Source organism: Heloderma suspectum, chromosome 5, assembly GCF_057233095.1.
Source record: "Heloderma suspectum isolate Gila_16-S chromosome 5, 16-S_ref, whole genome shotgun sequence".
In the NCBI taxonomy this organism is placed as follows: domain Eukaryota; kingdom Metazoa; phylum Chordata; class Lepidosauria; order Squamata; family Helodermatidae; genus Heloderma; species Heloderma suspectum.
The window spans coordinates 160,430,597-160,446,190 of record NC_139462.1 but is presented as its reverse complement, the minus strand read 5'-3'; the positions used below and the strand labels follow the sequence as shown (position 1 = coordinate 160,446,190).

The 15,594-nt window shown below is 44.1% G+C and overlaps 1 protein-coding gene across 1 annotated transcript in view; it reads right to left on the bottom strand.

Moving 5' to 3' along the window:
* MYRIP (myosin VIIA and Rab interacting protein) overlaps window positions 1-15,594 on the bottom strand; it is a 278,185-nt gene that overhangs the window by 144,077 nt on the left and 118,514 nt on the right. The window contains exon 3 of the mRNA XM_084858044.1: window positions 13,029-13,250. Coding sequence (XP_084714170.1) covers window positions 13,029-13,250 — 222 coding nt within the window. The remainder of the gene's footprint in view (window positions 1-13,028; window positions 13,251-15,594) is intronic.

Genomic DNA, 15,594 nt, shown 5'->3' with positions numbered 1-15,594 from the left:
TTCAAGCCCAGCAGGGTATGCGAATCTTGAAAGCCTCCAAATTCAGAGGCTTTAGAGCAGCAAAGGTACAATCGATAGGATTGTGCCCTAAGGAGGCAAAGACAGAACAGCTGCACAATCCCTTTTAATTGATGGCAGTAGGAGCTATCCATCTGGAAACAATCTGAAAGAAAACGTTTCTGACTTCACATCTCTGAAACAGAAGGACGTAGCACAGTTTGTACCATATTCTGAGACCTGTCATCGGTTATCACTAGAGATGGGCGAACCCCTCAAAGTCTGGTCCGGGGGTGGGGGTCTGCCACTTTTACAGCTGAAATTTACATAGATGTAAGTACTTTATGGTAGCAAATGATGTAAAATATGCAATTTACAGCCATGATTTTCCAAAGTCCGTGAATGGTAGATGCCATTCCCAGACCTTTTCTTTTTAAAAACTGGAAGCTGTCCTTCACAGAGTCTGGTGGGCATAGATTTAAGGGGAGCCGGTCAAGTTCTTGGGAATCTGTCCTTATTTGAGCCTGCAGTGGATTTCTGCAGCATCCCTAGTTAAAACTTCCTGGTTTTCTTATGCAGAAACTTGCGCCTCATTAAGGTAATACAAATCTTCCATCAATTAGTTTGGGCAGAAGCCTCAAGCCACCTGATTCATGGTTATTGTCCCATCCCTCTTTCTCCACTATTAGAACCTTTGACTAATATTGTTGATTGAAAATTTGCAACGCTGCTCTTGTGTACCTTGCTTATTTTGCTTTCAGCAAAAGCAAATCCTGATTACAATTCATGCATACCCCATGTTCCCAATCAAGTTTCCCCTCCTTTTTTCAGGACATTGCATTAATTAAAAGAATGCGCACGACTGCGTTGGTGCAACTGTGCACATTCATTTTTACTGTATAAATGTTGATGTGCTCAGTTTGTTAGAAAGGTAAAATTGCCTGCCTCACGCGATCTATTTTCCTCCAAGCTGGAAGAAATAGGAATTACTTTTTCTCAACTCATTTTACCCACACAGACCCTATGCAGAGAACCCTGCCAATGTAAAAAGCATAAATCCATTATTTTTTTATCCAACTTATACAAGTTACATGCGCTACATTATTTATTGAAATACAATACAAGGATTGTAAAAAGAAGAGGAAGCAAGCAAGGAGTTTATTTGAGTTAAGGTTTCAAAAATGCCAATAGGAGCATTGGAAAGAGGGGTTGATCAAGAGTGGAGGTGCAGAGGAAGGGGGTGCTTAGTTCTGTCCTCATCGGGCATTTTTCTGCTCCAAATTGTCCCACTGCTGCCTCTTATTCCCCATGCAGGGTTCCATATGTGTTCATTGCACATACCTGTGTATAATGTCTAGTTTTGCTTTCAATATGCTGATTATCACCTATAAAGGCTTGAAGAATTTGGGTCCAAGATACTTAAGAGGCCACATCTACCCCAATGTCTCATTGACAAAGAACATCCTTTGAAATTTATCACCTGCATGTCAGATCAGGATTTCAAGGGTATATATTCTCAATGGCTACCGCCACAGTTATGGAATATCAGTTGTGGAATATTGTTTACTTATCTGTATGTATTTTAATTTTTGTTCTTGTTGTTATCACTGTGTGTAAGTTATATGAATGAATGACCTTCATTTGTCATTCATCAAAGTTGGAGTATCAACATTTTCCAGAAGTAGTGTAACATAAAAAAGGGGATAGTTGTGTTAATCTTGTGGTGCTTTAAAGACAATACATTCTTTTGTCTTTAAGGTACCACAGGAGTCTTTGATGTTTTTAAAGCAGTTCCCCCCACTCCCTCCAGCCCTAGCACCTAGCTATAAGATAGCAGGAGTTTTAACATTTGTGAGATTTTATTCATTCTGATTTAAGTGTGTGTGTGTGTGTGTGTGGTTTTTTAGGGTGTTTTTTTAAAAAAATAAAGTAACCTGTGTCAAGCATTTCAGTGAAGGTGAGCTACAAAATAATTTTTAAAACAGAATCAATAGTAAGGTGGTTCTTTGATGTGATGTTCCTTCTTCATTTTCTTCCTAGTTTTGATCTAATGTTCAGTATCATAAACTGTGGTATCTGAGTAGCAAGGGTGAGCTATTCATGGAAAGAAATTGTTGCATTCAAATTATCCTTCTTTATGTGATTCTACATAGGGCTGCGGTGGCTTAGTGGTTAAGACGCTGAACTGCAGACCAGAAGGTCGGCAGGACAGCAGTTCGAGACCCGAGTGCCACGTGACGGAGTGAGCTCCCGTCTTCAGTCCCAGCTCCTGGCAACCTAGCGGTTTGAAAGCAAGAAATTGCAAGTAGATAAATAGGTACCGCTTTGGCGGGAAAGGTAACAGCGTTCCGTGCACCTCGGTGTTCAGTCATGCTGGCCACATGACCACGGAAGCGTCTTCGGACAGCGCTGGCTCTTCGGCTAAGAAATGGAGATAAGCACCACACCCTAGAGTCAGACACGACTGGTTGGGGACACCTTTACCTTTTATGTGATTCTACATAGCATTTGGATTTATTTCTAGTGTTCCTCAGGAGAGTACAGGCCTACCTCTTCAGGAAAACGTCTTTGGCTGGCGCACTGGGGCATTTTTAAATGATTGTTTCCCCTACACACACACACATACACACCCCTCAAACATATTTTTGCCGAGGTAACATACATGTGGAAGGGAAATCTGTAGGCAAGAAGAGTGTGCTTAACCCTTCTGTGCCCACTAATTCTCACCTGCAAATGCCCTCCCCTACCCCCAGGCCATTTCCCCAAAACAGGCTTACATCTGGTCATGAACCAGCCTAGGAAAAACCAACCTCAAACCAGCCTGGGAGGAGCTTTTGCAGGGGAGAATTTCAAGCGAGGGAAAAAAGTTAAGTACCTCTCACACTGCTCATTATTCCCACCATCTGAATTTCCTTCATTCATGGGATTAATGCCATAAATCAGTTGATGGATTAACTAATTTTCAGACTATTCTGTCATATACAGCATGAGGAAAACTGAAGGCTTGAACTACTGCCTACTAATGAAAATTAACACGTCAAATCAATTAGCAACCTTACCTCCATCACTTAAAAGTGCACAATTAAATCAAACAGAATTATGCAAAGATGAATTCACTGGTTGAACACATTTGTCAGATATATATGAAAGAGATTTTTTCCTGATTTTTAGTTTTAAAAGGAAGACTCCTTAACATGTTTTCCATTTCAGAAGGTCCTATACTTAAGACATGTTACCCTTCAACCACACATAGTTCAATCCTATATCTGTCTAATCAGAAGTAAATCCTATTGAGTTAAATGGGACTTACTCCCAGGTAAATATGTACAGATTGTGGCCTTTCAATGAAAGATACTGGCAATTACTCCTTCCTCATCACATCTGTGCAGATTGACAAGCAAGCATGATTATTCCAGATTATTTTTGTTCCTGGCCTGCCCAGTTCCTAGATCGTGGTGTGTGTTCACATCACCTTGTCATACCTCAATGACAAACTGTAATACTTGTTCTGGGTGTATGACCAGATGTCCTCTTTTGTCCCAGATTGCCCTCTGCTTTTCTGTCTGTCCTTTTTTTGGTCTGGATTCCAATTTGTCCACTAAAATTCCATTATTTGAGATCTAAATGCTGCTGTGCTATATAAATCTAACCCTTTCTTCTATCCCTATGGATTAAGATTAGGTTTGAAATTGCAGTGCATTCTGGGAGCTGGAGTTCTCTCCCTCCCTCCTTCTATATTCTTCCCTCCCTACCAGACAAAAAATCTCAGAAAACTTTGGATGTGTGTGAGGATGAGAAGGGGGTGCAACTTCAGCAGCTCCAGCTGCTTCAAAATAACGCTGATCAGCAGGCTGGTATAGTGGAAATGTTGGAGACAATTGCTATTTCGAGGAGTTAGTGGTGTACACCAAAATTGCTCCTTCTCATGTCTAGACTTCCAGTTGGGCCTGTTGCTTTTAGTGGTTAGCTACGCTTCTTTTCCCAGGGCCAATTATCTGTTTGAGACTTGAGAAGCTAGTAGATAAGCCTCTGGTGGGTTCTCAAGGTTAGCTACTTGTTAGGAGAATAACTGGCATAGAGCTCTCTATGCTGGTTTACTGCCAAACATCCTTGAAGCCAAGGGACTATGGCTAGAATAGAATAGAATAGAAAATATGAGCATAATAGTATATATGACAAATCCTGCCAGACTAATCTGATCTCAATTTTTGATCAGGTAACCTCCTTTGTGGACTGTGGGAATGCTGTGGACATAATATATCTCAACTTCAGCAAAGCTTTCGACAAAGTGCCCCATGAATATCCTGATTAGCAAACCCCCTAAAAGTGGGCTAGATGAAACAACTAACAGGTGGATCCACAGATGGCTACAGAAGTGGACTCAAAGAGTGCTTATCAATGGGATCTTCTCAAACTGAGGAGAGGTAATGAGTGGGGTACCGCAGGGCTCAGTCCTGGGCCCAGTGCTCTTCAACATTTTTATTAATGACTTGGAGGAGGAGGTGCAGGGAATGCTGATCAGATTTGCAGATGACACAAAATTGGGCGGGATAGCTAATACCCTGGAAGGCAGAAACAGAATTCAAAGTGATCTTGATAGACTGGAACGCTGGGCAGAAAACAAAAGAATGACATTTAATAGGGAGGGATAAATGCCAAGTTCTGCACCTCGGAAAAAGAACCCAAATGCACAGTTACAAGATGGGGGATACATGGCTCAACAACACTACACGCGAGAAGGATCTTGGAATTGTAGATCACAAGCTGAATATGAGCCAACAATGTGATGTGGCTGCAAAAAAGGCAAATGCTATTTTGGGGTGCATTAATAGAAGTATAGCTTCCAAATCACGTGAAGTACTAGTTCCCCTCTACTCAGCACTGGTTAGGCCTCATCTGGAGTATTGTGCCCAGTTCTGGGCACCACACTTTAAGAAGGATGCAGACAAACTGGAGAGGGTCCAGAAGAGGGCAACAAAGATGATTAGGGGACTGGAAACAAAGCCCTATGAGGAGAAACTGAAAGAACTGGGCATGTTTAGCCTTGAGAAGACTGAGGGGAGATAGGGTAGAGCTCTTAAAGTACTTGAAAGGTTGTCACAGAGAGGAAGGCCAGAATCTTTTCTCGATCATCCCAGAGTGCAGGACACGGAATAATGGGCTCAAGTTAAAGGAAGCCAGATTACGGCTGAACATCAGGAAAAAATTCCTGACTGTTAGAGCAATACGACAATGGAACCAATTACCTAGGGAGGTAGTGGGCTCCCCCACACTGGAGGCATTCAAGATGGACAGCCATCTGTCAGGGATGCTTTGACTTAGATTCTTGCATGGAGCAGGGGGTTGTACTTGACAGTCTTATAGGCCCCCTCCAACCCTACTATTCTATGATTCTATGAATACCTGAGACAATCCCAGAGTGGGATCTTGATGCAGACCAATCCGGAAAGGTGCTGCATTCCAGGCCGGTATTGAAGTTACATTCATTAAGACATTTTGATGGGGTCCCTGGCAACTCTAGGGTCATAAGCATATTATCTTGCTCTGTAGTATTCTGCTTTCTTCTGTTTTAATCACTCCATTAATTTGTTCCTGCTTAATAAATCTTTAACCTTCACCCATTAGTGTGTTCACTGTATTCTGAGTCCTACAAAGAACCGTTGCCTCTTAGCAACACAGCCAGTGAGGTGAGTGGGGGTGAAAAGAACTAGAAGAGAGAGAGATGGAGAGAGGAGTATAGATGGACAGAGTGGAAGGAAGGCAGGTAGGTGGAGGAAGGAAAAGAAAAGAAATGACAGGAAGGGGGTGGATGGAGGAAACTGGTACATGAGATTGCCTCAGGGAGGAGAAAGAAGAATCATGGGGTGAAGAAGAGGAAGGAGAGATAGGAGGTGCACAGTCTTTCAGGAGCTGAAGGTGGGATAAAGGTCAACACGAACATATCAGTCAGCTGAACCCCAGACCCATCTCACTGAACTCTGCTTAGCTCCAGGACAATCTGAAAATGCTTGTGCCACCCCCCACTCACTCACTCACTCACTCACAAGACATTCCTTTAGTCTTTCTCATATAACAATAGAAATTGCTTGCATTGCCTCCCTTCCCATTTCCCTCACTAGGGACCTGGCAGCAGCTGCTCCTTTACCTTCTTCCTTGCTTTTTCTCCTGCTTCTTTCACTGCTTCTGCTGACTGCTGAAAGTAGTGTGTGTGTGTGTGTGTGTGTGTGTACACGCGTGTGTGTTAGTGTGTTTTAATTACTTTAGCCCTCAGGGCGGGTCTGGAGGACACAGTCTTCCCCCCTTTGGCGACTGATATTGTATTTCTATCTAAATGTAATAATTCTTTCTGAATTTGCATATATTCATATAATTAGCATATACAAATTTGTCTCCTCTTTTGTCCTCTTTTTTTTTGGTGGTGCATATCTGGCCACCTTGCGCTTAACAAATGATTGTATATATAAAGTAACTTCTTAAAAAAATTACACAAGGGGTTATATTTTTATGCAAATAACTTGTATAACTCAAGAAATTATATACTCGTTTAAAGCAGCACAGTACAATGAGGAAATTTACTTTGTACTCAGAGGTGACAGGATACATGGTTATTTCTGTCCACTATTAGATCTGACTGTTTTATTTAGTTACAGAATAAAGAGCAAATTAAAATTTCACACCTAAGGAAAAATGGTGTGGTATTCCATAAATACATCTTTGAATTGTTGATTCATTAGTGAATTAAGCCATTGTTAACTGGATTTTTTAAATACTTTTTTGGTATACTTTTTTGGAATTGTTTGAGCTACAATTCACTAAGCTCCAAAACCTATTTACCATGCCAGCACTCAGGGCCAGCCCAAGGTAGAATAATAGAATCATAGAATAGTAGGGTTGAAAGGGGCCTATAAGACCATTGAGTCCAACCCCCTGCTCAGTGCAGGAATCTCAGGTATTTTGCTGCCTGAGGCAAAGAACAAGATAGTGCCCCTCCCATTCCATTCCATGTACAAAAGCCGACTGGGCTGGTAGTTGAATCTTTCCTCAACTGACGTTGGGAAAGTGCCCTCCGCAGCACCTAAAGGCAGCAGGCTAACATAGGGGGCACAGAGCAGGCCACATGGCCCACAGCTCTCTTCTCCAACATCTTACTGCTGCCTCCCAGCATCTGCTGTCTGAGGTGACTGGCTCCCTCTGCCTAATGGTTGGGCTGGGCCTGCCAACACTCAGACATGGATCATAAAATGTGAAAATAAATACAATCATGTAAATTAGGTTAAGATTATTATCGTCCCATATTGCAGATGGGGAGATGGAATGTTGCTGAAAGAGAATGCCACCTAATGAGTTCATGGCAGTGGAATCTCCTTATTTGCAGCTCTCTCTCCTAGTCACTACACTATTGTGGCTTCTTCCCCTGCCCTGCGCATGTTGCATGCGTGACCGCCATTTGCATAATTCCCCACAATGCAGCTTGGGGTGGCATGTCATCTGAACCTGACACGCAGTGGGGGTGGGTTCATATCCACCCTACAAGCCTACAGCACGTTGTGGGTTGTAAGGTGGGTATGAAGCCATCCTGCCATGCCATGCACTGAGTTTGGACAATGTGCCAGCCCACGCTGCATCACAGGGAATTATGCAAATGGTGGTTGTGCATGCAGCATGTGCAGCACATGCATGGGGGGGGAGGCACGATAGCTTTTTCTCCCTACGCAATTGTCTGAACCCAGTCTTAGTCTCAAATCATTATTATACATAGGGAAAGGGTAATAAGATATGTGTAGTCATTACTATTTCAGACTCATGCCTTTTGGATATGACAGTGAAGTGTGCCTCCAGTTTTAATAAAGAAAAGAGGTGTTGCTCAGCTATCAGAAGTTTGGGAAACATATGCATTTTCCCTTGAGGAATTAATGCACAGCCCTCTTGTGACCAATTCACACAACCATCTTGGTGCATGGTAACTTTACTTGAAAGCATAACGTACATTGGCTCATCCTTGTGGTGAGCTTTTCATGACCATGCTTGACACATAAAAGGGCCATTCCATACGTAGTTCAGAAATTTGAACTATCAAGTTTGCTTGATCGCAAACATACAGAACAACACTTTTGCCCTACCACTGCTAACCAATATTTAGGGTAGTTTGTGGCAGCAAGCAAAAACTCTGTGGGCAGGGAGACAATTAGCATAGCCATTGGAAGTACATTTGTAACTGCAACCACAGAGAGAGGTTGTTTGAATTGGCCCATATATTCACACTGAGGACTGTACCCCCCTACACAAACACACACACTCCAGAATAGACTCATTTGAAGTTGCTTTAAACTACCTGCTTCAAGGCTGCATTTGAACATTAAACATTCTTCATATTTTACTTTTCATTTTGTAATCTTTTTCTAGAGCTTTGGATATTTAAAGGTGTGAGTTTCCCCATTTGACCTGCTGTCCCTGAAACCAGCCTGTGATATTACCCTCCTACAATTTCCACTGTCAGAAGAGTCTACAAACTACACAGTATCAGGGCACAATGATGCATTAACCCTGTGGAGACAGAAAATTTTAATTTGCTTCCCGTGGCAGCTGTTTGCACGTGACCAGCAACTGCTGTTCATCACATGGACTGGCTTATTTTCTCCACGTTGCTTCAAGGCAGTGGTTTGGAGAAAAGCCACCCCATCTACTTTGTGAGCTGGGGCACACAAACAGCTCACCATGTGGAGGTGGAACCCATGGGAAGCAATTTAATGCATTGTCCTTTTCTAATTATTACTACATTTCTATACCACCCTATAGCCGAAGCTCTCTGGGTGGTTTACAAAAGTAAAAACATTAAAATACAATTCTTGTTGTTCAGTCGTTCAGTCGTGTCCGACTCTTCGTGACCCCATGGACCATAGCATGCCAGGCCTTCCTGTCCTGCGCTCTCTCCCGGAGTGTGCTCAAGTTAGGGATGGCGGAGAATTTCTCCACGAATCCTCAGGAGGCCGAGTGCCGAAGCATTCAGCCCCCCGAAAGTGTTGGGGAAATTCTCTGCCGGCCCCCTGCCCCCCCCGGGATGGGACTTACCGTGGCCGAATGTCCCTCTCGGCGGCAGGTCCCGGCGGCGGTTCGGCAGCGGTTCGGCAGGGGCGGGGGCGGCGGCCGGTCTCCCGACCGGCTGCCGCCGCCGCCGCCATTACGAAATAAAAAAGTAAAAACACACACACACACACCCGTGATAGGCTACGTGACGATTAACGTAGCCTATCACGGCTAGATTTCCAAAGTCAGCCGTGATAGGCTACGTAAATCATCACGTAGCCTATCACGGGTGACTTTGGGGGGAAAAAAAGCGCGTACGCAAATGGCGGCGGCCCACGGGCGCCGCCATTTGCGTTCCTTATTTTGGCACGTCTAGTCTACATAAAGATTTACGTAGACTACGGCGAAAATAAGGGCAACACAAATAGCGGAGAACCGGAGCGCCTCCCCCCCACACCGAAAACAGCTGCGGGACCAGGATTCATACTGAGATCATTCTATCATTTTTGAGATTGTACCCCAGGACTGCTTTTCCCACCCTTTTGTTGACTATGAGTGCTACTCCATTTCTTCTAAGGGATTCTTTCCCACAGTAGTAGATATGATGGTCACCTGAATTAAATTCGCCCATGCCTGTCCATTTTAGTTCGCTGATTCCCAAGATGTCGATGTCCAATCTTGCCATCTCATGTTTGACCACCTCCAGCTTACCTTGATTCATTGATCTGACATTCCAGGTTCCTAAACAATATTGTTCTTTACAGCATCGGATTTTCTTTTCACCACCACACACATCCACAGCTGAGTGTCCTTTCGGCTTTGGCCCAGCCGCTTCACTCTTTCTGGCGCTACTTGGAAATTCCCTCTGCTCTTCCTCAGTAGTATCTTGGACACCTTCCGACCTGAGGGGCTCATCTTCCGGCGTCATCTCTTTTAGCCTTGTGATATGTTCCATGGGGTTTTCTTGGCAAGAATACTGGAGTGGGTTGCCATTTCCTTCTGCAGTGGACCACATTTTGTCAGAACTCTCTGCCGTGACCTGTCCGTCTTGGGTGGCCCTGCACGGCATAGCTTCTGGCTTCACTGAGTTACGCAAGCCCCTTCGCCACAACAAGGCAGTGATCCATGAAGGGGAACAAAGTCTTTAATTCCTGCTTAAAAACCTTCAAAGAAGTCAGCAGGCACATTTCAACCAGCAGGTCATTCCACAACTGAGGGGAGGCAAAGTAAAAGGTCCTCTTGTGCATTACTGCCAATCTCACATTAGACAGCTGCAGCAGATAGCCCTCAGAGGATCTTAGGTGGTGGGCTGGGATATAGGGGAGAAGGTGCTCCGTAAGGTAACGTGGACCATGTAAGGCTTTAAAGGGAAGAACCAGCATTTCATATTTTGGTCAGAAACAAACTGGCAGCCAGTGTAAAGATTTTAAAACTGGTGTAATATGGTCTCCATAGGATGTCCCAGAGACCAACCTGGCTGCCATATTTTGACCAGCTGAAGTTTCTGAAGTAAATATATAGGCAGCCCCAAGTAGAGCACATTACAGAAATCAAGCCTAGAGGTTACCAGCGCATGCACCACCATTACTAGGTCCACATATTCCAGGAATGGGCATAGCTGGTATATCAGCCGAAGCTGATAACAGGAACTTCTCACTGTTGCCTCCACCTGGGGTGTCAGGAGCAGGGTTGAGTCAAGAAGCACACCCAAGCTACGAACTTGCTCCTTCAGGGGGAGTGCAACCCCATCCAGAACTGGTTGACATACCTCAGTACCTGAATTAGGACCCTTCACAATGAGCACCTCGGTCTTGCCTGGATTCATTTTCAGCTTGTTCTCCCTCATCCAGCCCATTACTGACTTCAGGCAGTCACTCAGAGGAGTCATACCTTCCTTGGATAAAGATGTTAAGGAGAAATAGATTTGGGTGTCATCAGCATACTGATAACACCCAGCCCCAACCCCCAACTCCCTCAGAAGATCCAGGAGGATACCATCCTCCTGGATACCAGGAGGTTGATGGTATCAAATGCCACTGAGAGATCCAAAAGAATCAACAGGGATGCACTCTCCCTATCGATTACCTGGTGAAGATCATCCACCAAGGCGACCATGGCAGTCTCAACTCTGTATCCCGCTCTGAAGCCAGTTTGAAATGGGTCCAGGTAATCAGTTTCATCCAAGACTGCTTGGAGTTGAGTGGACACCACTTTCTTGATTACCTTGCCCCCAAATGGTAAATTACTTGCTGGCCTATGATTAATTATTGAAGTCTAGGGAGTCAAGGGAAGAAGCTAACAATTGCTTCTTTCAGACACAATGGAAAATTACCTTCCCTTAGGGAGGCATTAATAATATTCAGCAAAAATTGCTTTACCATCTCCCCTCCCTGGACTACAAGCTAGGATAGGCAGGGATCGAGAGGTTTTTGACCAAACCAAGCAGCTAAATGATGCACCTATTTAGTGTGCACTAGCTGTTTCAAGAACTTATACAAATATTGCTTCATGCTGCCTAACAGGATACTAATTGTTTTAAGTGCACATCTTCAAAACAGATGAGAAGAGCAAACCAGAAATCAAACAAAGGAACTTGGGGCCAAGGTTTCTTATTTCAAGTAAATCACAGAAGGTTCTCTGTTGGATCTGTGGGGAGGGAAAGTTCAGCTATATCGGAAATATATTTAATCATACAGGCTATGTCATACAAAGTGCTCCAGCTCGGATGGGAGTGATTCACTAATGTGGTGTACTCCCCAACAGGGGAAGGCATGGTGCGGGGAATGCCGACATGGCCAAGGTCATGGCTGGAGCACTCCATTATCAATGTGCTCTTAATCCTTAGCCACTTTTCTGTACCCCCTGCCCTACCCAACCAGTGCCCCCCACAATTCCCAAAGCCTTCCTTCCTGCTCCTGCCCCCTCCTCCCACCAGTGCCGCCTGCTTCCCAGACGGTTTTCAAAGCCATTCCCTTGTCTCTGCCTGTGTTCACCAAAAAGGGGGTGGGGTTCTAACTCCTTGACAGTTTTCAGGAATGGGGAGGCAATAAATATGGGGGGTCTCCTCATGGGGGCCAGCAGATGCAATGGTGCGACGTTGTGTTTTCATGGAAAAGTGAGCAGACACAAACCGTTTGCTCTCCGTCGCTTCCCCCCCTTCCCCACTTCTCATTCCTATCCCTCAGCCCCAACGTCCAAGCCACTCCTCCCTTGCCAGCAGCAAACAAACAAGACAGAATAAAAGGAAAAGGAATCAAAGGGAACTGTTCTGGAGCATTAAAAGGGGCTTACTTGGCTTCTTCAGCTTGGTTAACACAGGGCTTGCTTCATACTGCTTTGAATCTACAAACCTGCTCAAGGTCACTCTGCCAATTACACACATGCATGAGGAAAACAGCCCAGCACCTAAAAGGGGGTGGCCACTCTAACAACTCTGCAGAAGTCTGCAGGACTGGAGCCAAATGCCACACACAGCTGCCCCTTGTGCTAATGCACATCCAAAACCCTGCCCAGAACTTTCTTGAGCACACTTCTGGGGGAGGGATAAGGGCAGAGGTGGGCGGTAAGCACAGTCTGTTGCTAAGCAGTTCTGGGAAACAGATATTGCCTGAGAGGAGCTGAGCAGTGGAAGCAATTTTGACCACTCTTGCCAGGGAACTCTGCAGGCAATCTGTTGAAACCACTGTGGAGCACCAGACCTTACTGCAGACCATGGCTTATCAGGGTGGCTTATTTGGGCTCAATAAACCACCATGGTTGGGGAAAACTACATGCAGACGACATGATAAACCATCATGGTTTATTCTGGAAAAAAAAACACCATTATAGCTTATCGCGTTGTGCGAACCCAGTCATAGACTACTACAAATCACAAAGCAAAACACTATTTTCCTGGAGTACTGTATGTGTCTTTTCAAGTTTCATCAGTGATAATGGCTTGCAATAAAGAATAGGGTCAGAAGAAGGTATCAGCTTTGTCATTTACTAGTATCACAGCATGCACTCACCTAGCTTGCTGGCACACGTTGCAGAGCCAAGCTTTCTCCTTCCTCTGATACGAGCTGCAGTTCTTGCAGATGTTGTATTTGCAATCTTGGCACCGTCGCTTGGTATTTATGAAAAAAGTAAACGGAGAGCAGCAACGCATGCAGCAACGCTCATTGAACCTCTGCTGCTTCGAAAGTATACTGCACTTGTTACCCTCTTCATCAAGCTTCTGCTTCATTTCACTGGAGGACCAGAAGGAAGACACAAAAGGAAGACAGAATCAAAATAATGTTGCACTTTAGAGGGGGAGGCGTACTCAATTCACTGTTTGATGTCTTCCCCGATCAGGGGTGAATTTCAGGGTAGGTCCAGGTAGGCTGATTCCACCCACCAGTTTTCCAAGCCAGTAGGGCTGAACCAACCCATCACTTTTGTCAACACCACCTCCTCCGTTTGGGAGAAGAGAATATATACCTAGTATCAATATAAGCAACCAACATTTCTCTCATTCTCACCCCTCCATGCTTTCTATTTGTGTGCACGTTGTTCTTCCCCACTGATTCGGCTAGCTTCAACCCCTACCCCTCCACCTTGCAGGTCTCTCTCATTTTTGTGCTTCCCTATCCCTAGTTTTTCCATATCCCCCCCTTAAAGCTAGAGATAAAGATTGGATATTTGGCATCCCATCGTGTTCAGCTGTTTGTTTTTTGCAGTATTTATATTTATTACAAATAGTTTTGAAGAATACAAAAGTGACACTTGCTTACACATATATTTTCTTGGAATTGTTTACAGTTTTCCCCAAATATAGCTTTTCTGTCCATTTAAACTTCGTTTTATTGTAAATTTTGATGATGATAATGTAACAGTAAGGCCCAACATGGCAAACAATCTGCTGATTAGTTTTTAAAGTAAACATCTAGTTAGTACACCCCAGCCAACACATGGTTTTAATAAGAATAAAAAGGGAGCTTTTCAGTTTCAATTTAATTTTGCAAATGGTTGATCTTCCTATGCTGCAAGCTGCAAAATCAGATTTAGATATAACATGTTTTTCACAGCCAGGAGACTGCCAGCCCTCCCCCATCCTTAGAAATGTGCCATCATTATGTGCCAGCCACAGGTCAGGGGCCTACCCAAGAAATCAACCAAATGGTACCCTTATCCCTGATTGACATGGATGATGGTACATTAACCTTTTGCTATGTAACAAGCGATTAGGAACTGATCTATGTCTTTGATTCCTGTCTTTTCAACCATCTGCTCTTTCTCTGACTAGCCTTCAGTGCACATTGCTTGGTTGAATTAATGTACTTGACTGAACAGATCTATCTAACACTAAAGCCCTATTCAGGGGTTCTGAACCTGAATAGAGCAAACGCGTGAGGAGAGGGAGCACTCCTGTCCAACCCCCCTCCGTCATCACATTGTTGCCCTCAACTCATGAAGGGCAACTGTCTGAAGAGGAAAGGAAATAGCAAGAGGGACTTATGTGTCCCAAACAGAAAAGAAAATATCTATGTCTAGCTTTAAAGGTGGGGGGAGGGTATGGAAAAAATAGGGATAGGGCAGCACAAAAATGAGAATCTTTCCAGAGCTTCTTCAGTCTTAAAATATACAAACATTGCTCAAACTTGTTCAAGCATTTTAGGACAGAAGCAGCATTGGAAAGACTGTTTGCGACATATTTCGAGAAAAGTGGCCCCTGAGGAAGGAAAGTCCTTTCCAAAACACATTGAGCATAATAAATGTCTTTTCAAGTACCTGAGAATGTTTTCTCTGAAGAGGAGAGCCTCCTATATCCATGGAAGCTCTCCACGCAAGCCAGAACATGGATTTTCCATCATTCTGGCTCATGTGGAAAGCCTCCAAAAATAAAAGAGGCTTTCCTCTTCAGACATACACCCTTCACAAGTTGAGGTTGACAAATGTGATGACAGAGGGGGCTGGGACTGGAGCACTCCTCCTTACACATTTGCTCTATTCAGGTTCAGAATGCCTGAATAAGGCTTAAGCACAGCAACGTATTATACAATGTGGCAATGATATAAGGCTGGCTACTTTTAGATTAGTATGATTATAAGACAGTAGACTAAGAACAGAAGAAGAACCCGGCTGGCTTAAACCAAAGGCCTATCTAGCCGAGCATTTGTTTCCGCAGTGGCCAACCAGATGGCCATGGAAGCCCACAAGAAGGACATGAGCACAATAGCCCTCTCTTGCTGTTGTGCCCCAGCATACTGCCACTGATCCTGGAGATAAGATATAGCCATCATGACTAGTAGCCATTGATAGCTTTATCCTCCATGATTTTTTCTAATCTCCTTTTAAAGTCATATAAATTGGCCGACATCGCCACATTTTGTGTCAGGGAATTCCATACTTTTAACTATGCACTGTGTGAATAGTTTTTTTATGTCCTGAATCTCCCAGTGTTCAGCTTCATCGGCTGACCTCGGGTTGTGGGATTAAGAGAAAGGAAGAAAAACTTATCTCTATGCACTTTTTCCACACCATGCATAATTTTACAAACCTCTAACTTGACTCTCTGGAAACACATTACATGGTGAACTAAATACAAGACCA